This window comes from Thamnophis elegans, chromosome Z, assembly GCF_009769535.1.
Source record: "Thamnophis elegans isolate rThaEle1 chromosome Z, rThaEle1.pri, whole genome shotgun sequence".
Lineage (NCBI taxonomy): Eukaryota > Metazoa > Chordata > Lepidosauria > Squamata > Colubridae > Thamnophis > Thamnophis elegans.
Window position 1 is genome coordinate 116,980,843 of NC_045558.1, and position 23,914 is coordinate 117,004,756.

The following is a 23,914-nucleotide window of genomic DNA, read 5'->3' on the forward strand; positions in this document are numbered from 1 at the left end:
GTGATTGGATTAAGGCATGATAGTATTAGCCTTTACCCATCAGGGCACCTGGGAAGAAGCAATGCTCAACCAAACCTGGACTCAATATACAGCCTAGAGAGTTACCGCTGCATGGCCCCATGGTAGTCTGACAACCAATCAGAATACAAGCTCAAGATCAAAGCCCAGAGAGGGCATAAAACCAGGAACTTTCAGCACCTCTGCCCTTTTTCTTTTTCACCCAACATCTGGAAGCATGTGATCCCCCTTTTCTGTTCAGGATTGAAGCCATGTGATCCTGTCCACCATTAAACCATCTTTCCAAGCAGCCTCCATGTCTCCAGTGTCTTTTCCCCCACTTGGAATGAATACAGAAGGACATTTCTTCCAACACCATCATGAGAAACAGTGCAATTAATCCCCAGATTACTATTTATACCTAAAGGCCAAACAACAACAACAACAACCACCAACCCCAGGCCTCACAGCTCTGGAAATAAGAACAGGCAGTCCTCAATTTACAACAGCTCAGTTAGTAACCATTCAAAGTTAAGTGACTGGGAAAAAAGCGATTCATGACTGTTTTTCACACTTGACTGTTGCATGGTCCCCATGGTCATGTGATCAAATCACAGTTGGAAACTGACTCATTTATAACCGTTGCAGCGTCCCAGGGTCATGTGACTCCCTTTTGCGACCTTGTGACAAGCAAAGTCAATGGGGAAGCTAGATTCACTTAAGAACCGTGTAACTCACTTAACAACCGCAGTGATTCACTTTAACAACTCTGGCAAGAAAGGTCATAAAATGGCGCAAAGCTCAGTTAACAAATGTCTCGCTTAGCAACACAAATTTGCGGCTCAATTGTGGTCGTAACTCGAGGACTACCTGTACTGCATTATCAATCCTGCTGGCAAAATTTTGATTCCTGCTGAAACAAAACCTAGTCAAGTTAACAAAGAAAAAGTGAAACTTGCCAGTTCTTTTGGATGGCTTTACCTGGGTCCAACACAAGTTATAATATAGATTACACTGCATAAAGTAATCTAACCAAATTACTGTGTGTGGGGGGGGGGGGGAGAGAAGAGTTTGCTGTGATCTAACCAACAAGTTGACAAAGCTAGCAGTTTCCATGGAGAAGTGTAGTCAACAGAATGTTCTCAGTGACGCGTATATTTACATCAGTTTCACCCAGAAGGAAAATTCTACAGAATCCATTGGTATCTAATTTCTATTGCTTTACTGAAAGCATACAACTCATTAGGAGACGGCCGTGTACAGTATTACATTGTTTTGGAGTTTTTTTAAACACAGGTGTGGAAGGCGCAGGAAATCAACGTCATGAAACCATCCCAGCCCCCTCCACCCCCAATTCAACAACGTTGTTTCCCTAATGAATGGAAAACCCTTAACAATTAAGCAGGAAAAAAAAATCCGGGGGCGGAGAAAGCCGCCTGGAAATTACAAAGCTGCGGGCGGAACTTTGGAGTCTATTAATTATTCATGTTCCAGCCACGCCTCCCTGCTTTTACAACCAATGAAAAACGAGAGAAGCCAACGGAGGCGGGGTCTCCCTGGGGGGAGGGAGGCAAGGATGGATGAAGTTTGAAACTAGCTCATCAGAAGACAAAAAGAAAAAGACGATCTGTACTGTGATAGTACAAGTAGTGGCAGAAGCGGGAGGCGAAGCCTGTTTGGCCGATAAGGTAAGTTCAAATGAGCAAGGGGGTTGTAGGGAAGGAGAAAGCTGCTATGATCTAGGTTAGATGAGAAAGACCTAACCTAGATCTGGTCTAGGAAGTGCTGATTTTCCCCCTCCCATGTCTCTGTTGATTACAAAGGAGTGAATCACCTTATGAGCCATGCATATCCATGGTCTGAGTTTGGATGGATATGCAATGTATATGTGTGTGTGAGGAGTTTAGTAGGCAGGCCAGTGTTGAAACAGGGGCCTTGGGCGGTTGAGTTTAAGGACTGGAGAGTTAGTGAGATCTTTGAGGCCAGGATATAGATTCATGGTGGTTTAATGCTAGCTAAATAAAACGAATCTGCCTTTCCCAGCCTGAGACTTTTCAGTTGGTTCAACTACAGTCTGTTTGGCATCATGGAGGGGAAGTTTTTGTAGAGGGTTACATGAAGCTGGAGGTGAGTGGTGGGCAGATGAATGCCGTGGTTGAGTGGTTTAAAGGTGGTTGTGTGAATTCTTTTTAGAATGAGTAAGATGGGAACAAGAAAAACAGTGCTCCACTGATTGAGAACATGAGACCACCCAAAATGGGAAAAAAGGAATTTTAGCTATGTTAGTGTACTTGCGCATTTGGACAGCCCAGAGAAAAATGTTCTTCAATAGTACCGAGTAAGATGGCTTGCAAGAAAGTGAAACTAATGTGTGAAAGTCCAAATGTGGCTTCTAAGCATGTAGGACAGCAAGCAGGCACACACAATCTCTGGTGCTCCTTAACGTAACCATGTGGAGTTATGTAAGTGGCACCAACTGCAGAGACACCAGTGACACCACTGCATGATGAATACCATCGTCTCATCTGAAATGTTTTATGTGAATTAGGGTGTGAATGAGTGGGGCAAAAGACACCTTGAAGTCAAAAGAATCCGTGAATCTAAGTATGGGCTGTCTTAAATTTTACATTAGAAAATGAAGGGTATAAGTACAGTACAGAAATAATTGTGGTGAACACTTGCAAAGAAAGAAACATGGATCTGCAGCAGAACTGAATAAATACATGGTACATCTATTCCATATCTTTTGGGAGAAATGTGCGGGAAAAAGGGAAATAACAATTTAATAGTGTAATTGGATATCTTAAAATGGGGATAGTCTGCGAAATGCTCAACTTGCACGAGAATAAATATATGTTATTTAGCTCATATGACAGATGCGTATCAGCCAGGAAGCTAAAATGGCACCTCATCAATTTGTGTGAAGGAGGGGGGTAGAATCACTTACATCAGTACCCCAGGAAGTGAGTCTTATCTTTCTGAGAATCTGTGACACACACTAACTCTGAAACATAGCGTTTCCTCTTCTGCTTTGTTCTGAAACGTCTTATGAAAGTTTTTCAGTAGTAGAGAAATAGAATCTATCAGGAAATTACGATGAAAGTTCCCCTAGTTTTCTGAAATACCATATCTTGTCTACATCTGGTTTTTATCTAGCTGTTTCTAAAGCTTAAATTCTGGGCATGAGATTAATAGCGTTCTCCTGATGTTACTTCAGCAACTCCCATCCAGTTTTTCCTACCTCCTCATCTCCCCCATATTGCGGACTCTCAATATGTTTAGTTCTCATTGGTTTGGTTTGCATTTATTTCTCCCAATTTTTTTAAAAAAATGAAGTAAGCTTAGTTTCTTTTTTGGTTTGGTATTTGAATAGACTGTGGAGTTCTGCAAGCTTCTGATATTTTCCCCTCCTTATGCTTATGCACATCCATATGAAACATATTAAGAGTTTGTTGTTATTGTATAGAATCCTCTTGATGAACACAGGAAGATCTGTACCATATAGTTGCAAGAAAATTTCTAGGCTAGCTCTCATCACTTGGATACCATACTAATATGTCAGAAGGGCAAAACCGAAGAAGGAAGTAAAATCAGCCTTGAAGAAAAAGTGGATTAAGTTTTATTAATAAATTAATACAAGTAATCCTTGATTTAAAACAGTTCCTTTAGTGACTATTCAAAGTTACAACGACACTGAAAAATGTGTCTTATGAACATTTTTCACACTTATGACTGTTGCAGCATCCCCATGGTCATGTGATCAAAATTCAAATGCTTGGCAATTGGTTCATATTTATGACAGTTGCAATATTCCAGGGTCACATGATTCCCTTTTGCAAACCTTTGGATCAATTGCTATTATCTTCTTGGCTGGTATTGACCAACTCTGTAGATGCTCCTGACCATCTAGATACTGGAATGATCGGAAGAAGGAAAAACGATATATGCTCTTCAGTAGCAACTAGATATACCACAGTATTTCTTAAATTTGGCAATTTTAAGATTTTGTATCGTTGAGGAATTTTGGGAGTTAAAGTCCAGACAGGTTGAGGTTGCCAAATTTGAAAAACATTCATGTACAGCCATGTTCTGTCATTGCTGAACCTTAAGCTGTATTCAGAGATACAGCTGCCATGTCTCCTTAAAAAAACTTCAAAAATTTAACTTAAGGGTGGGGCCTGTTAATCATTTGGAAACAGTTGGCAACTGTCATTGTTATTATCAACAAACTGTGTCATCCTTGTCAGTGAATAATGTTTTCTTACCTTTTTCAAATGATTTCTGGAATAGTTTCTAGTTTTCTGGAACCAAGTGGGCCATTGCTGTGACCTCACCCTGCAAATTTTGAGGTCACAATATAGGTAGTCCTTTACTTATAACAGTTCATTTAGTGACCATTCAAAGTTACAATGGCACTGAAAAAAGTGACTTCTGACTGTTTTTCACACTTACGACTCTTGCAGCATCTTCATGGTGATATGATCAAAATTGCCAAAATTTGGCAACTGACTCCTATTTATGATGGTTGCAGTGTCCTAAGGTTATCACCTCTTGTGACTTACCATATTTTCCCAACAATAAGACAGGCTTTAATTTTCTTTTGACCCCTGAAATAAGCACTTTCGGGAAGTCTTATTATTTTTGATGTGGAGGAGGCAGCGAGCGTGTCACCTCATGACTGCTGCTTTGTTGCAATATTTTCAGGGAGGGCTTATTTTTTGGGGAGGGCTTATTTTAGCACATGTGCTCAAAAGTCCAATTGGGCTTATTATCCAGGGAGGTCTTATTTTCAGGGAAACGGTACTGACAAGCAAACACAAGATTCACCTAACAAATTGCAGTGATTCACTTAAATATGACAAGAAAGATCGTAAAATAAGGCAAAATTCATTTAAAGTTTCATCTAGCAACATACGTTTTAGGCTCAATTGTGGTCATAAGTCAAGGACTATCTGTAAATCATGAGGCTCCCATTTTTAGAATCGTTCCTTTTTCTTTAAAAAAGTCCCTCAGGGGACGGTCTGGATATCACCTATATTGATGTAGATGGGGCCTAGAAAGGGAATGGCAGAAGTAGAATTTTAAAAAAACCATGGTTTTTTCCCTTCCAACAGGAAGAAGATAATGTCTCACAAAGGATGCCTCAGTGTTACAAAATACTTCCTCTTCCTCTTCAACGTTTTCTTTTTTGTGAGTACCGTGGCTGAGAGCCAGTTGGATAGCCGGTTAGAGAATTATTATTTGCAGCTAGTTATGAAGCTGTGCTTATGCAGGATGGGAAAAGAGGAAAAAAATGGCTAGTACAGAGATATATACTTTAAAAATAAAAATGAAATCAAAAATCTATTTTCCTTTTCTTCAGATTCTTGGAAGTCTGGTCTTCAGCTTTGGCTTATGGATACTTTTTGATCAAAATAATTTTGCTTCTACACTTGGTAAGTTGCAGAGGCTCATTCCCACTTTACATAATTGAATTTGAACCTTGTGCTAAGCCAGTGTTTCTAAACCTTTTTGCACTTAGGGCATCTATCCATTTTTAAAAATTATGCAAACCGCAACAGCCTAATTTTCACATAATAGGAACTATGTAAGCATGATTTAAAAACTACGTATAATGGCTACATTCATGCATAGGGGTAAACCAAAATTAAATAAAATAAACATGGTTTTGCATAATGTATCACCCAGCAAGAGGGGACGTGATGGCTCAGTGGTTAAGACACTGAGTTTGTCAACCAGAAAGGTCAGCAGTTTGGCAGTTCGAATCCATAGTGCCGTGTAACAGAGTGAGTTCCTGTTACTTGTCCCAGCTTCTGCCAATCTAGCAGTTCAAAAGCATGTAAAAATGCAAGTAGAAAAATAGTGACCACTTTAGAGGGAAGGTAACAGCACTCCGTGCGTTTTGTCATACCGGCCACATGACCATGGAGACATCTTCAGATAGCGCTTGCTCTTTGGCTTTGAGATGGAGATGAGCACTGCCCCCTAGAGTTGGGAACAACTAGCACATATGTGCGAGGGGAACCTTTACCTTATCACCCAGCAAATCTGTTCTTCCACTTAGTACTGTACTAAGTACAGTATCCAGACTCTACGAGAGCCTTGAACTAAGGGGAAGTTGAAAACAGGTTTTTATAAAGGCCACACCTTTGCTTCCCAAATAACATTGCATTGTGAATTCCTTCATCTTTATTTACTTATTTATATTTCATATTTCTTAGCTGTCCATCTCTCTCAGAGAAGGGCTTCCTTTTCTAAATACTGTAGAGAACTTAGGATCATAATTGGGACTAGAAAAATTCATTGTTAAGTGGTATGGTCATGTGACCACACCTTTACAACCTTTTTTGCCATCATCATTAAGCAAACTATCATCCTTGTTTCTTTGTATTAGTTTATAATACAAAATACAAAAACTCAAAGGAAAATGTTCGGAAAATAGGGGAGGGAGAAGGAAAGGGAAAAGAGATGGGAAAGGGGGAAGAAGAAAGAAAAGGTGTTGATTTCTAACTCCCTTTGGTGCAGTAAAATAAGTTAATAGCGTCAAACCTCAACTTTTTACTTTTACATATGATAATAGTATAAGCCAATCATTTCTATAACAACAAATCTATCTAATTGGTAAAATCCAAAATCAGAATTTTATTTCCCCCCACCTCAAGCTCAAAGTCCAGAAGCAGTTTCCAACTAGAAACAAAAGTAATTGTGATTTTTTTTCTTTAATGAAAGCAGTCAATTTAGCCATCCCTGTTAACTCCCATCGATTTTTCATCCGTTGTGGGGATCAAAGTGCCCTTCTATTTCTGTGCCTAAAGTAGTCTTGCTGTCATCAACATACAGTATATCAACATCAAAGTTCCAACAAATTTTTCCAAGTCTTTTTCCATTAACTATCATGTTTGTTAAGTGAGATTTGACCGTCCCGGCCAGCTTCCCAATTGACTTTGCTTGTCATAAGTGGCAGGATGGTGCAACAGTTGTAAATACATGCCGGTTGCCCAGCACCTGAATTACAATCACATGGCCATTGCGACACTGCAGCAGTTGTAAGTACAAGGATCAGTTTTAAATCATATTTTCAATGCCACTTAGAGGTTGAATGGTTACTAAATGAATGGTTGTAATTAGCTCTCTTTCAAAAGGCTGATACTTCTTTGTACATAGGCCAGTGAAGCAGGCTTGGTTCTTCCAAACATTTCTGTCAATTGAGGAATAAGAAAAGAATAACGGTAAAACTTCCCCTCACACATATATGTGCCAGTCGTTCCCGACTCTAAGGGACGGTGCTCATCTCCGTTTCTAAGACAAAGAGCCAGCGCTGTCCGAAGACGTCTCCATGATCATGTGGCCAGCATGATTAAATGCTGAAGGCGCACAGAACAGTGGTACCTTCCCACCTAAGGTGGTTCCTATTTTTCTACTTGCATTTTTACATGCTTTCAAACTGCTAGGTTGGCAGAAACTGGGACAAGTAACGGGAGCTCATTCTGTTACGCGGCGCTAGGGATTCGAATCGCCGAACTGCCAACCTTTCAGCATCTTAGCCACTGAGCCACCGCATCTCTAAGAAAAGAAGAGAGGCTGCTTATTATTATTACAGATTTTTTTTCTATCATTTGTATAATTTCAGTTCTTGGTTGTTCTGATCTGTTTCTTCCTTTCTTCACAGGGTCCTCATATTATGCTCTCAAGATATGGTCGTATGTTTTCTCTGGTGTGGGCATCCTAACAATGTTTTTGGGATTTCTTGGATGCTTGGGCTCTCTCAAGGAAGTCAAGTGTATGCTAGGACTTGTAAGTAGCCATGTATAAGCAGTGGGCCTCGATTCTGGTACTCTCTGAGAAAGGGAAATAACATTTATTGGGTTCAATCAGGTGGGAACATCATGTTGCTCTTGTATCCCAAATGATGCTCCCCTTAAATTAAACTTTAAAAAATGCATTATAAACACTTTACCAAATGGAACAGATTTTGAAAGACTTTGTTGATCTTTTCAGGAAGACAAAAACCTTCTGAAGTTTTGGGATGATGGAAACTGCATCCAAAGACTAAGACAGTGTAGCAGTATGAAAGTGAAGAATTCTATGCAATTGAACGATTGCGAAGAATCATTACTGAGGGGTCCTTAGTGCTCTCTAAGCATGGTTGTTTTCTTACAAATATTTCATTGGCAAAATAAGTAACTTCAGCAATGATTAATATTGATGATGTTACCTAGTTTGGTATTGAAAGGTCTGCAAGAAAACTGCCAAGATCAGAGAGCAACAAGGACCTTACTTTCAATCCTGAGCTACAAAAATTCTATTCTGTTGGAAACATTATTGTATAAAACAACTGAAAAGGCTGAAATACTTTTTTGGGGGGGTAGGTATAATTGTGATGAGATTTATATGTCATTCAATTACTGGGAGAATTCATGAATACTGTATATGGATATTTCATATTTAATATAGCACTGATATATTATACTGATAAAATGATGGCACAGCATTCTAGTTAATTAATGGCTCAGGTGATCCCTCAAGACAGAGGTAGAAATCCGGTTGTGTACTTTTTAATAACACAACAGAAAAAAGGAAGGAGAAACCTGTATAGTGCATGATGTGGTAATTTCCCAAGAGGCCTTTGTAGTGGGAAATACAGAAAGGTAATTACGCTCTGTCATATTTTTCCTTTGTAGTTATATATTTGGTATTGTGTGATTTAGCGCAGGTGCCTTTGCAAAGTTTATGGCAGTGGCTCTCAGTTTTTAATGATGACCGGTAGATTTTTTAAATATTGATTACTTGGAGGTCTGGTATAGCATGTGACTGTATTTTAATAATATTTATTGAGTATAGGCAAGAATGCAGATTAAAAATAAATTTAGCATGCTTGTTTGTAAGAATCTTGAAGAAATGTTTATATGATTGGCTAATAGTATGATATAATGAATGGCTAATAATGAATGAATGAATGAATGAATGAATGAATGAATGAATAATTGATGCCATGGTGATGTTGACTGATTTTGCTGGCCTTTTCTGTCTCCATCAATAGTACTTTGCCTTCCTACTGCTCCTGTTTGTTAGTCAAGTCATCATTGCAATCTTGATACAAACACACAGCAACACGGTAAGCAGTGTAATAAATCAGAGGATTTCTCATAACATGATCACCATAATCCTATTTCAACAATGCCTCTTTCTACCTGGATAACTTTCCCCCCTGCTTCTCATTCCTTTTTTTTTTTAATGTTATTGCTAGTCTTTGATCTGGTTTACATATTGGATAACAGCCTTCCCCAGGATCATGCCTCTTGATTTCTAAATGGTTCTTGGCATAAACAATGGTCCACATGTGCAAGGGAATCTAATGTCCTCTAGATCAGGAGTCCCCAATACCCAGTCCACGGCCTAATCAAAACTGGGCCGTGCAAGCAGTGAGTGTGTGTGCAGAACCATCCTCTCTTCCTTCACGCCCAACTGCAATCACTGGTCCGTAAACCCATAAAGGTTGGGGACTGTTGCTCTAGATCAGTGTTTCTCAACCTTGGCAACTTGAAGATGTCTGGACTTCAAGTCCCAGAATTCCCCAGCCAGCGAATGTGAATGCTGGCTGGGGAATTCTGGGACTTGAAGTCCAGACATCTTCAAGTTGCCAAGGTTGAGAAACACTGCTCTAGATGTTAAGTCACAAACAAACAAACGGTTTGCTGGGCAGAAGAGATTTGTAAAAAAAAGCATCTGGAGAGAAAGGCATTTCTAGACTAGCTCCCTACTTACATATCCTTGTTTTCCATGAATTTCTATGGGGGGGAAAATGATGTAGTCCTGCAATGTGATGTGAAACAGAATATTGTGTTCCAACATCTTGCACCATCTAGACCAGGGGTGTCAAACTCGCAGTCTGCGAGCCGAATGGGTCATGTGCAGGCCACGGCCACCCCAATTCTGCAAGGGGGGGGGGGAATGTGAAACATCATGTGACAGCAACATAACGCCACGAGTTTGACACCAGTGATCTAGACCAAACCCTTTCTCTTTTTTATTTTTCCCTTTCTCTCTTCCTCTTCCCAGAACCAACCCCCCCCCAAAAAAAACCCCATGGTAGGGGAGAAATGACTAGGGCCTGGGAAAGAGAAGAGTCAATTTGAGACCCATAATTTCTGTGTCTTTAATGCTTGCGACCCACAGATGGGGGTGGGGGGCATAAGAGAAGACTTACGGCAGGGCATATAAAAGAATGAGAGAAAAGATATGTAGACCTTGTCCAGGAGTAAGTGTGATGTTTGTAAATTATGAATGCTTTTTTTTTTTTTGCCAAATCACAAAAAGTTCTTTCTTCCAGTTTATGCTGTAATCTAGCCAAAGTTAGCAGCATCCCTCTCCCATTCTATTTGCAGGCTTTGGGTTCTTTAAACTCCTTTCACAAGCATGCATACTGTATGTTGATGCCTTTAATAATTGGTTTGCTGCCTTAACAAAAGTAATTAAGGCTTGGGCTTAAAGTCTTGTATGATGCAACGAGTAAGAGAACTAGCTCGCTTTCTGGAAGAGCCGGGTGATCAGCAACTCTGTTTGGCCTGTTGAGAAGATGGGAAATATTTGGCTTTTCAGTTGCTGTCATCACTGTTCCTCACTGCTGGATTCTCTGGAAAAAGAAAATAAACCTTGCATCCTGTTTGAACTTTTGTCCACTGAGAATAGAGTTTGGGCAGAATCTCCCGTTCTACTCCAAATATAGGTAGTCCTCAACTTACTGCAGTTCATTTATTCAAAGTTACTCAAAGTTACAACGGCAACTCAAAATTACAATGGTACTGAACAAAGCAACCTATGACTGTTTTTCACACAACCATTGCAGTATCCCCATAGTTAAGGGTAAAAGTTCCCCTCAAACATATGTGCCAGTCATTCCCGACTCTAGGGGGCGGTGCTCATCTCTGTTTCAAAGCCAAAGAGCCAGCATTGTCCGAAGACATCTCCGTGGCCATGTGGCCGGAATGATTAAACACCCCAAAAGCGCACAGAATACTGTTATCTTCCCATCAAAGGTGGTCCCTATTTTTCTACTTGCATTTTTTATTTGCTTTCGAATTGCTAGGTTGGCAGAAGGTGGGACAAGTAATGGGAGCTCACTCCATTACACGGTGCTAGGGATTCGAACCGCCGACCTAAGCTCAGCATCTTAGCCACTGACTCACCGTGTCCCCATGGTTATATGATCAAAATTCAGACACTTGGCAATTGACACTTGTTTTTGATGGTTATAGGGTCCTGGGGGTCTCGTGATTCCCTTTTGCAACCTTCTAAGAAACAAAGTCAATGGGGAAACTACATTCACTACTTAAGATTGCTGTTCCTCCCACATGCAGATCACTTCAACTGTAGCTGGACGTGTAAAAACCATCATTGCAGGCTATGGAACAAATACATCCCTTTCAGATGGTGACAGCTGGGATTTTGTGCAGGAGCAGGTAAGGACTCTCTAGCAGTAATGTTAGTTTTACATCCTTTAGTTCCATTGATGTGATTCCAATGGGGACATATTTGGCCATTCACAGAGAGGCTCATATAATGTGCTAAGCCATAAGGTGGTTTGTTTAGATTTGGCCTAGTGCAGTGATGGCGAAACCTTTTGCCGCTGAATGCCAAAAAGGGAGCGTGTGTGCGCACTCACTTGATCTGCAACCTGGAAGAGGAGCTGCCCAGGGGTCATGCGCGCACCAGGAAATGAACTTCCAGTTTTTGGCGTACACATGTGCAACAGTCAGCTATCTTCTGGTTACTGGTGTGCATGGGCATGCGGCAATCAGCTGGCAGGCGCACATGCTCACACCGGAAAATGGAAGACCATCTCTTTCAGTTTCCAGCACTGCCGCATGCACAAAGACCAGCTGATCATCATGTGCACATGCACGCCAGAAACCTGGAAGAAGAACGGGCAATGTGTGTGCCAGGTGACATGGCTCCATGTGCCACTTCGGGCACGATTGCCATAGGTTCACCATCATAGCCTAGTTTATTGGGTTGGGCCCAGCCTTATGGCTTGAAAGTCATAATATATGAATTCTAAAAAGTCTGGTTGATTGATGCAATCAAAGTCATGTTGGATGAGTAGAGCCATAGAGTTGACCTAACAATGAACTTGGTTCTTCCATCAGATATATGCGATGCCATGGTGGCACAATGGTTAAAATGTAGTATTGCTGGCTAATTCAGCTCACTTGCCAGGAGTTCATTCGTCACCAATTGAAGGTTGAGTCAGCTTACAGATTTCTGAGGTCGTTAAACCAAGGACTCAAGACTGTTGGGGCCAATATGCTGACTCTGTACACTGCTTAGAAAGAGCTGTGGAGCACTGTGAAGTGATAGATAAGTCTAAGTGCTATTGATAAACATCCTGCTTTTCCTCCATATTGGAACTCAAGTTGCCATAGATGAGAGCAGTTTTTCTCAAACTTGGCAGCTTGAAGATCTGTGGACTTCAATTCCCAGAATGGCCAGTGAGCGACATCATTTAAGAGTTCTGGGAGTTTGAACTCGATACAACTTCAAGTTGTCAAGGTTGGGAAACATTGGATAAGAGAGTTTATGGAGTCTCCCGTTTAGGCATGGTCCATGCTCATATCTGCTTAGTTTCAGCAAAGTTGGGCCAGCCTTGTGCTGGATCTTTTTCCTCTAGTAGTATTTTTTCTGTTGCAATGACTGCTTCTCTTTCTCACTGTCTTCAATCCCCTCCCTTGTCCTTAGTTCCAATGCTGCGGCTGGAAAGGCTGGGCGGACTGGATGGAAAACAGCAGAGTCAGAAATGCCTCAAATAAAGAGTACCCCTGCTCCTGTCAAAACACCTCTGCTCTGCACTCAGCCAACAACGGAACAACTGACAAGCCGGCCCTCTTTTGCCGAGCAGAGGCACCGTTGCAAATCAACAATAGAGTGAGTAGCCCACACATTGTTCTTGAGTTGGGGGTGTGCACAGTGCAGTCCAGCTCCTTTGGGTACTTGTGGTGATAGTTGTATTTCTCTCTTGTCATAAAGCAATTTTTAAAAACTTGACCCAAATCCTGTAGGGAAAAATGTTATGAAATGTCAGCATTCTCTATGCCCATCAATATTTGTATCCAAAATGTTTAGGCAATTGTTTAAAAGAGGGCAGGGAGGTATACAAGTGATTGTATGACAGTGTTATGACCTACTAGTGGCCAGCAGAGCTGGCAATAGATTCAGACAGTGAAGAGGTTGGAGAGGAATATGGGCCAGTCCTGGAATCTGGGGAAGGCTCTGATGAGGGCTCTGTGTCGGAGGCAGAAAGAGGATCAGGGCCGTATGCCAGTTATCAGCTGCCTTCAGAGGCAGACATCAGTGAGGCAGACGAACAGCTGGAGCCTATTCCCAGTGTGCGCATGTGCAGCGTTGCCAGACAAAGGGATCAGCTAAAGAACAGGGGTCGACTTGGGGTAAGACCACAAGTGGACGATGAATGGCCCCTCCCAGAGAAAATACAAGAGCAGCGAAAGGGGAGTGGAGTTTGCAGGAGACAATTAGTTCGTGCTCCAAGCCAGATTAAAGTCTGGAACTGAAAATTCTCCCTTGAAGGACTTTGCTGGGTGTGAATGAGCAGAATCCACATTAAATTAATAAAAGGAGTTTTGTCAGGACAAGGAGTTTGCTTCATGCTCTTCGGAACCCTAAGTCAGAACACACAGTCTCTGAAAAGATTGTCAGTTCCTGCTCATCGGGAATAGGGAGAATTTGTGCACAAATATTAAGCTTGCCATGTTCATTCTCTGGTTTAATTTCTGAAAGAGGTGACTTAAGACAGGGGTCCCCAACCCCTCGTCCATGGACCAGCACTGGGTCATAGCATGCCAGAAACCTGGCGATGCAAACAAGCGAAGCTCCATCCATGGGATTTAGGTAGCATGCGAAACTACGCTCTGTCAGGTACACGGACAAAAACTCTCCCTGGTGCCCAAAAGGTTGGGGCCACTGACTTAAGAGACAATTGGGTAAATCTATGTAAAGAAATACATAGGAAGGAAATATATGGAACAACTTATTCCAATACATTTAGAAGATGCCAATTGGAGGGAAATTTTAATAGATCTTGTAGGGCCCTCAACCAAAAAAGCGGGGTGCATATTGATTGGTTGATCCCAATTTTGAGATTGCCAAACTCCTTGTCAACTGACTTGTTTACAAATAAACCTTGAAAACATGGCCAGCAAGAAGAACAAAACTAAGCTAAATTAAAAGATGCTTCCAACCGTCCTCTCCCAAGGCCCTGGTGAACATCCAGGTTTTTAGTAATTTCTGGAACATCATAACAGCTTTTGCCCAATTTGGCACTTTCTAGGCAGGTGATTGATTTGATTGTAGCAGAAAATGGGAACGTTCAGAAGGAAAAGAAGATTCCACCCACCCCACCCTTGTCTTATCCACTTTTTTTCATGCATTGATTTTCACATCACTGTACCGTTGCGCCTAGTCTTACTTTTTCCAACCATTAACCTATTTGAAAAGAGCAGTTGTACGGAAGAGGATTACACACTATTTTGGGGGCCACAATTGGTGCATCCTTTTGATGGAAGTATTTATTTCTGAGTAGCATGCTTGTTTACAAAAATGGTATAATAAAATGGGAGGCAGTTGCATGTGATTATAATGTTATTTGAAAAGAAACAAGACTACTGAGGACAAAGTACCTAGACACAGACCAGAATAGGGAGCCGGGTGATCTACTTTATAATGACAGCCAAGTCTTACAGCTCCCCTAACCCATAACAGGGTGGGGCTAATCAGATCTCCGGGTTAGGTTATTCCAAAGACGAATGGCTGCAACAGAGAGCAGTCTGCATCTTGGGCTTTGTAAACAACCTCCTTAAGGGAAAGGGCTTGGAGTGAATCTCCCTTCAATCTGTTTGCATGGACACAAGCTACTCGGGCAAGTTGGTCTTGTAAATATGTAGGCCCTTAGCCATAGAAGTATTGATTTCAGCCTCTTTCTGCTGAGTCCTTTAAAGGAGCCACCAGTCGGTATGAGAGTGATGAAAGGAAATAGGTATTCATGCATTGCAAAAGTAATTTGTGGGACTCCCTGATATGGAGAAGGACGGTGCCATGGGTGTTTCCGAACATTAGTAAGCCAGGTTCTTAAAAGGAAAGGACTAGAAAAGACAAGGTTAAGGCCAGAGTGCAGAAAACAAAAGTGGAAGGTTCTTTTCTGATTTTTTTGGGGGGGTTGTTTTTTGGCTGTATCTGATGGGCTTGCAATATGGGAGCGAGTGAGATGTGCCTCGTAGTTGATCTGACAAGGGTTGTCCTTGGAATTCCATCTGATGCTCCTTTTTAATCTACCTTTGTCCATTTTCAGGGCTGCAGGGAGAGTGTCCAAACCTGGCTGAACAATAACATCATCAGCATTGTAGGGATCTGCCTTGGGATTGCTCTCCTAGAGGTAAGCGCTCCTGAATGACAACTGGGTTACAGCTACATTTCTACCAATAGTGCTGAAATAATACAGGGAGGGGCAAATATTGAGACATTCCCCAAATCATTACAAAATCATTCAGTTTATATTCAGTTTAGACACTTTGTGTGGTGTTTATTTTCAGGACTGTCCAAAGACATTTTGTAATAATCACAATATTTTTTTCCCCATCAACCCCAATTTATATCTAGGCATGTAGCACTGAAGTACAATTGGGTCTTGTAGGCAGAAACTCACTTACAGTTTCTCACATACAGCCACTTCATCCTCTGGAATATTAAGCTAAATATTTTAAATATTTAATGCTGTTTCATGGCATTCAGTTTTGAGTATTTGAGATCTAATTTTTTTTAAAGAGTCCAATGGTCATAGCTCCTTGGGTAGTTAGCTGTTTGATGATGGAATGACCCCAAACCTGGTTTTCTTCTGCCCAGTTAAAATGCCATTATATTTCTGCTGTCAGTGCCATTATTCAAATCATGTATTTCCTAGTGTTGTCCCTACCAGTCTACTCATTTGGAGCAGTAGGCATTGCTGGCAGACACCAGAAATGTTTATATGTGCTTGATTGTGAGTGCATTACGTGATAAAGAATCAAGGTCTTTATTTCTCCACCCTGGATCTTTCTTGTAGTTACTGCAGCTGCTGTGCATGTTGCTGGTCACTGCATTAGAACACAAGGACCTGCATAGTGGTGGCTCCCAGGAGATCCATAACAGGTGGCTAAAGGGAGTGCATAGATGTTTCCAGCTTTCTGCCATGCCTTGTTATTTGTGTCTTCCTGTGTTGGGAAGGATGTGTTATTTCTTTCTCTGTGCATGTCCTGTGACCTGTGTAATTCATGAGTGCAGTGCAGGGAATACTGATTTTTCTTGGGTGGAAGCTGCTGTCATCCCCAAATGGCATGGTGCCATGCTTGTGTATTTGCAAGGAAGCTGAGCAAGACTTGGGCTATGAGAAATCCCATATGAATCCTTGTGAATTCACCTAGGCCAGGGGTGTCACACTCAAGATCCGGCCAGTGAAGTGCTTAAAACTGGCCCGCGGGGCCAGAATGGAAATAGCAAAGGACCAGCCCACGGTGCCTCTAGCAGCCAAAACAATGTGTGTCTGTGTGCGGGGGGTTTCTGCACACCCACCCAACCATGTTTTGACTGGTAGGGTGCTGCAGGAGGCATCCGCCCCGTCTTCCCCCACATCCAACCCAGCCGACCCACAGAAGAGAACCGCAATGCTGAGCCGGCCCTCAAAGAAATCCAGTTTGACACCCCTGATCTAGGCAGTTTCTTCCATCTGGCGTTCTTCACATTTGCTGGATTATAATGCAGAATAGTGTAGTAATTTTAGAAGTATGATTTATGCCAGAAAGACATGGGAGCCGTGGTGGCGCAGTGGTTAGCATGTAGTATTGCAGGCTCATTCTGCTGACTGCCAGGGTTCAATCCTGACTTGCTCAAGGTTGACTCAGCCTTCCATGCTTCCGAGGTCGGTAAAATGAGGTCCCACATTGTGGGGGGAATATGCGGACTCTGTTAAATAGCTGAGAGAGGCCTGTAAAGCACCGTGAAACAGTATATAAGTGCTATTGCTATTAAGTTTATTCTAACTGTGTAGTTTATTGACTAATGTTGGGACATTCACTCTTTCAGCCCAAACTTAGAGAATGGTTATTCATTAACATAAAAGGAGACCATGTGCGGAGTTGCCTTGAACTCTCGCACAAACAAGAGATAACAATTCCCATCACTCCAAGCCAGTACAGTGAATGGTTGCTGAAGATGATAGCCAATGTAGTCCAACACAACTAGAGGAGGCAACAAATAGCTTTCTCTGTGAGCATGTGTGGCAATTATCTTTCTGGGAATCTGTTGTTTCTCTGGTATTCCCCAATGAGAATTACATTGATTTGAAGAACCCATGAATTTAATCTACTTTCTGATGCGGATCTAAATTTAGAAATCAGATGCTTATAGTTCTTTTTCAATGTCCCCATAACGAATTCGGCTTCTTTCATTATTCTTCCTGTCTGCACATTGAATGCCATTCAAGAACAGCTTGTAATCTTTGGGCCTTTTGGGCTAAGCCCTGCCTGTGGTTGCAGCCAAAACACCTAAAACTTTCCCAGTGTGCTTTTGATATGCTGACTGCTGGGTATATGCGTATGCCAGCTGTGTTTCTCAACATCTACAGCACCCTATTATTGGCATAGGTCTGGGCATGTCTGAAGAGGTGAAGTGTTGATTTGCTTCCCAAAGTGATGCATGATGCATGGGTTATGTTTGTACTATTCCTTAATTCTCCCTCGTTTCTGAAACCTTTTTCCATGAGAGTGGAAGTTCGTTCTCCGAGCTTGTGGGTTGGTTTCTGAATGTTTCATTACCAGACTAGGTAACATCAGCAAAGTTTAGGAGATGTCATTGTCAGTGTTCTTCTGTTTATAAGAGCTTTCTGCGGTCTTGTAATGGGTCAGGTATGGGTGTGTCAAGTGAGGGTCTTGTGTGGGTCAGGTTTGAGTCATCAGTGGGAGACTTTTGACGTGCCTTGTGATGGGGAGGTTACCTCAGGTCAATGTCATTGGGAGGTGAACTGGTGGGGAGGCTTGCATGGGTTGGTTGAGGGTCGATGCTGTCTCTGGTTGGCTGTGCGGTTGATTTGGATTTCGTAGGCTGGTTATAGGTTCATGTGTCTATTGATGAAATTGCTTGTGGAGTGTCAGGCTTCGAAGAACTCATAAGCGTGGTAGGTAGTAGCATGGCCGATTTTTGTGTTGGTCCAATTGAACTGATGCTGTTTGGTGTCAGTGTGGGTAGAGCTTAAGATTGTTCTCCCACAAGTTTGGAGAACGAACCTTCACCCTCATCCTACCCCTGAACTCCAGATATTCGCCACTATTGCAAACCTCTTTTCATTTTTATAATCACTTAAATTGTTTCACATGCCTGCTGCACAGGGACAGCTACCTGGAGTTTTGGCAAGGTAATTCATTCCAGGGCATTGTCAGGCCTGAACGTTCCTTTAGTAGAAATGTGTCAATGTCCACAATGCTTCGTTTTCCCCACCTCTTTCCTCCTTTGCAGGTTAATGTCTTGCTTGCATCTTGTGCTGTTGCAAAAAGAGCTTTGCTGGCTCCCCTGGAGCCAAAATATCATGTCAGGGGCCCAAGAACTGCAAGGGCTGCATGAGCACCAATAAGGAGAATTGGAGAGGGCAAATGTAGCAGAGAACAAAAGCAAACAAACCCGTAAGATGCTACAGGGCAAAGGCCCCTTTTTAAGCAGTGATAGACATCTTCCTTCCTTTCAGCAGGATATATTCTATGAGCCATTCTGATTGTAGCTTCTTTCCATCTTGTGTATTTACTTTCCCTGTGATGGATTATATTTCAAGAATTCCACATTGATCATTGCTTATGGAGCAATGGTGTCTGGAGAGCACCTAGATAAGGGAAAGGGCTTCAAGGATAATGGGGATTGTAGTTCAGCACACATGAAAGACACCTGGTTGGGTTCAATAAGTATTCAGAGATAGCTACTATACTCATGAGTTGTAATTTCAGGGCTTAAGTGTAGACGAGGAATGGGGAAACTATGGCTTCTTTACAACCTGTGGGCTTCAGCTTCTGGCTGGCTCAAGAATTCTGGGAATTGAAGTCCACAAGTCGTGAAAGGGCCATCCCAGTATCCAAACTTCCCAGTGCACTGGATTCCCAACAGCCAGGAATCCCAAGCAGAGATACTGGAGGTTGAAGGTTAACACATTTAAAGGACATGGGATCAAATAAAAAATCTTAATAATCTTACTTTTAAGTTGCTTTACAAACTATCCCAAACATGGAGTTCAGCTTTTGTTATGATAGATCTGATTGCTGTTTCTTTTACTAAAACCTCTTTTTCCCCCACAGCTCTTCCTCATGATGGTATCGATGTTTCTGTGTAGAACCATTGGCCCCAACTATGACAAGCTTGCTCGTTATTCCTAGGCAAAGAAACTTTTTGGGGAAACGGCATTGAAGAACGGTATTGTGTCTTATTTAGACATTAAACCAGGGTTTTAAAACAGTATAGTGTAGGGCTGTGGTTGTGATCAGCAAGTTTACTACCTAACTTTCTTGTCCTAAGTAATCCAGTCTTGGAAACTGAGATGAAACTTTCAAGAATCAGAGCAACCAATAAGAAAACAGAATACTATGAAACAGGTTTTTACCTTCGCTTAGCTAAAGATGTCCTCCAAAAATTATAGCCGTATCGGCTTTTGGCTTTACAGTAAATCCCTACAATAAGATATGAGTTCTTTTTATATTGCATTGTCCTGGAATGCACAGATTTTAACAGCCAAGCCCTGATGTATTTTTGCATGAGAAGAACTATTTAACCATAAATCAATTATTGCAATTCAACCTGAGAAAAAGTATTTTTTAAAAGCATATACATATTATACATTCAACACTCCCCCAAATCCTTTGATATAGCTATTTTAGACAAAGCTAAAAAAGTTACTTTTTTTAAAAAAGTGAAATTTGCAGCATCTTATTTAGTCAACAATTCAGGCTGTGAATTAACAGTGGTGTTGACCCACCTGATTGGACCAAGAGGTTTTTTTTGTTAATCATTCCTGCTACCATTGAGGTATGATCTATTCATCCAGACTTCAAGCATTCTCAACCATATGTAGGATATAACCAAACCTCAAAGTTGTATGTTCTATGCTACTCTTGGCATGTACTTTAGTAGTCTTTTATACCACAATCTTGTCTTGATTTGGTTGAATTAATCTATGTTGAAAACAGCTCAGTTAAGAAGGCTGCATTTCTCCCTTATGTTTGGACTAAACTCTTCCATCACCAGCCTTTTTCTCTTGTTGGATAAATGGCATGAAGAACCTGAAATCCATCTGATATTTTTTGCTGGTGGCTCCTAATTGTCCCAGCCTTTACAGATAATGGTAAGGAATGTTGAATGACAGGTTCCACAGCACTGAATCTACAAACCTTTGGAGCTTATGACTCCATTAGCTAGTTAAGAGGCAGGATATACCTGGTATGGAATGAAGAGGTCCTTTTGCATTGGGAATGCATTGACATAGCCATTAACACTTCTGTGGATTTTTGGATAGTGCCTCTTTACTGCCCCAGCAGGTGTAAACAAAGAGGACACCCTATCTTTGAACCTCAAAAATTTGACATGGTTTTCTGTTGCGCCTTGCACACTTATAACTCTGTTCAGGGCGGATGAGAAAACCCTCCCCCTCTCTTTTTTATTTGCTTTTTTGTGGTATTTATATATTCAGCTTGGATGTTTAAAACAAATGTAAAAGGGGAAATATTTTGAGGAAGGGGATGCAGGTGGAATGAGGTACCTATACAATTTCACCCTCTTTCTCAGCTTACTGTGGTTTGTTCTTTGCAGAGTTAGTCCTTTAAAAATTTCTATTTTGTAAATAAAAATTATCCATAAATGGTTGTGTTTGATTCTTTGAACTTGGATGTAAAATAGCTTTTAGCTAAATACAGGTAGTTCTCGACTTCAGTTCATGTAGTGACTGTTCAAAATTAAAATGACACTGAAAAAAATTAATTGACCATTTTTCACACTTGCAATCGTTGCATTGATCACATGATTTACATTCAGATGCTTGACAACTGACTCACCTTTATGATGGTTGCAGCATCCCAGGTCATGTGATCATCATCTTCTAACAAGCAAAATCAGCGGGGAAGCCAGATTCACTTAGCGACCATGTTACTAATTTAACAACTGCAGTGATTCACTTAACACATGTGGCAGGAAAAGTCGTAAACTGGGGAAAACTCAATGTTTCACTTAACAGCATAAATTTTGGGCTCAATTGTGGACATAAGTTGAGGAATACCTGTATTTGCGATGGTGACGAATATCTGTAGCGAGGGTGAAGGTTCGTTCTCCGAGCTTTGTGGGATGGTTTCCAAATATTTCATTGCCAGGCTAGGTAACATCTTCAGTGGAATTTGGGAAGGTTTTTTTTAGCTATTTCTCCAAAAGAATAGATGTACTATTGATAAGAGAAACACAGTGGCTCAATGGCTAAGACACTGAGCTTGTCGATCAGAAAGGTCGGCAGTTTGGTGGTTCAAATCCCTAGTGCCGCATAACGTAGTGAGCTCCCGTTACTTGTCCCAGCTTCTGCCAACCTAGCAGTTCAAAAGCATCTAAAAATGCAAGTAGAAAAATAGGAACCACCTTTGGTGGGAAGGTAACAGTGTTCTGTGCACCTTTGGCGTTTAGTCATGCTGGCCACATGATCTCGGAGACGTCTTCAGACAGCGTTGGCTCTTCGGCTTTGAAATGGAGATGAGCACCACTCCTTAAAGTCAGGAACGACTAGCACTTGTGTGAGAGGGGAGCCTTTACTCTTACCTTACTATTGATAGGATCCCTTATACAACAGCCAAGAGCGAGTAAGCAGAATAAAAGGCTTGGCTCATGGTCAATTCTAAGCTACGTCCCTTATTCCAGTTGATCACTCAATGTCAATTGGCTGGTTTTGAGTAATGAAGGAGCCTCCTGAGATGTAACAGACCTCTTAAATGAATCTGGCTTCCCCACTTGGCTTGACAGAATGTTGCAAAAGGTGATTGCATGACCCCAGGACATTGTCATCAATATGAACCAATTGTCCAGCACCCAAATTTGGATCACATGACCATGGCAATGCTACAACGGTCGTGTGAAAAATGGTCATAATTCACTTTTTTCAGTGCTGTTGTAACTTCAACTAGTCACTAAATAAAATTGTTGAGAATTACCTGTATATGGTCCCCCTTTCCTACCAAAGAGGAAGAAGCACCTATGAATGCCAAAAAGATGATAATCACGAACGTACATTTAGCCAGATAAGGCTTCAGATTGAACATATAACAAAGCTCAGTTTACTTTTATATTTTTGTTTCATTTAAGAGTGGGATTATGTGTGGAATAGAACAAGGTGGTAATTCTGATTTCATTCATTCTCCAAAATTTGGACGGCTATTTTTTTTTTTTAAAAAAATGCTTCCTTAGATATAAAACTAAGGTAGCAGAAGACAAGAGAAAGAGGGTTTAGAAGACCACTTTTATCTGTTTCCAATTGTTAATGCTCTTGCTGATCTTTAATTACTCATATGAGTAATATTAAAATGCCTCCCACCTGTACTTCAAAGATACAGAGCTGACTAAATGATCTCATGCTCACTGTGTAAATGAACCCTGAGTTTTGCAAGGTAATACCTTCCTACAGTGTGAATTGTTTACTACTTTTGAAACGTGAGTCTTAAAACTCCTAGGCAGCAAAGGAGAAATTAGACAATGGAGTCAAAAATTTTGCTAAGCAAGATGGTTGTTAAATGAGTGACATCCAATCATACATACATACATACATACATACATACATACATTGGCCATGGCTGTTAAGTGAATTGTCATTTAAGTGAATCTGTCTTCCCCTATTGATTTTGCTTGTTGGAAACCAGCTAGGAAGATCGCAAATGGCAATCACATGACTCCCAAATGTTAAAACCCTCATAATTATATGCTGGTTGCCAAACACCCAAATTTTGATCGCATGATCATGTGGGAGCTGTGATATCGTAAGTGCAAGGAATGGTGGTAAGTCACTTTTGAGTGCTATTGGAGTAGTTTTAAGTTGACTACTCCGCAGAGGAGATTAATTCAATACAGGACAAGAATTCAAATTTGACTTAAAACTTGTATTAAACAATATCATTACTGCCACTGAATAATAACGGTCTTCACATTAAACCCTACTGTTTGTGATGGACTCTTAAAAGGATCCAGGGAGACCTGTGAATTAGGAGCATCAGGTTACGCATTCCTGATATAAACCTTTCCCTAGAGTCTGACGTGATAGTGTAGGAATGGGTTCACTCTTCAGCAGTTTGTGAGAACTAAGTAATAATGTACACCAAAGCCTGACAGTCATACAAAACAGGAGTCCTAAGAAATATCGTTTCTTCTTACAACGGAGTGTTAAGTCCCAAGAAGCAATGACATGAGACAGTGTTCTCCCAGGAGATTTAGAAGGATACACATGGAGTTGAGATTTAACTATTGTCCTCAACATGCCCGAGATGATTTGACCAAAAGAGTATTCTTCCAGAAGGACCATCCCACCTTTAAGATGGTCTACTGAGCAATGGATTCAAGCCTTTTAAAGGTTTAAGCTTAAAGCTTGGTTTTGTGGTCATCAAAGAGAGAAAAGTTATCTGTTAATAAACTTAAAAGTTGACATGAATGGGGTCAGCAGTTTTTCAGCCATCGGTTCTGCCATCTAGTATGATGTGATAAGAGGAAGATGGCCTAATTGGCTGTGGGATTGATTTGTTGAGCATGGTGAACTATTTCTCAGTCCCGGCCCAGCCGGTAGATATGATGCTGTGCTCCCAGTTCGCTTGCAGACACTTCAAACACA

General features: G+C 41.2%; 2 protein-coding genes across 7 annotated transcripts in view; one reads left to right on the forward strand and one right to left on the reverse strand.

Annotated features, from left to right (window-relative positions):
• The first annotated feature begins 1,576 nt into the window (after positions 1–1,576).
• Positions 1,577–20,926, forward strand: CD37 (CD37 molecule). The gene is made up of 9 exons (XM_032236653.1): positions 1,577–1,685; positions 5,112–5,187; positions 5,360–5,432; positions 7,667–7,791; positions 9,038–9,112; positions 11,355–11,456; positions 12,733–12,918; positions 15,356–15,439; positions 19,374–20,926. The coding sequence occupies exons 2-9, from the start codon at positions 5,122–5,124 to the stop codon at positions 19,449–19,451; spliced, it is 789 nt and encodes a 262-aa protein (XP_032092544.1). The 5' UTR covers positions 1,577–1,685; positions 5,112–5,121; the 3' UTR covers positions 19,452–20,926.
• Positions 20,927–23,171: 2,245 nt separating this feature from the next.
• TEAD2 (TEA domain transcription factor 2) overlaps positions 23,172–23,914 on the reverse strand; it is a 27,663-nt gene continuing 26,920 nt past the window's right edge. For all 6 annotated transcript variants that reach the window (XM_032235371.1, XM_032235370.1, XM_032235369.1 and 3 more), the window contains one exon: positions 23,172–23,914. This exon is cut by the window's right edge and continues 47 nt beyond it. In XM_032235371.1, the coding sequence (XP_032091262.1) occupies positions 23,848–23,914 (67 nt within the window). In that variant the 3' untranslated portion in view covers positions 23,172–23,847.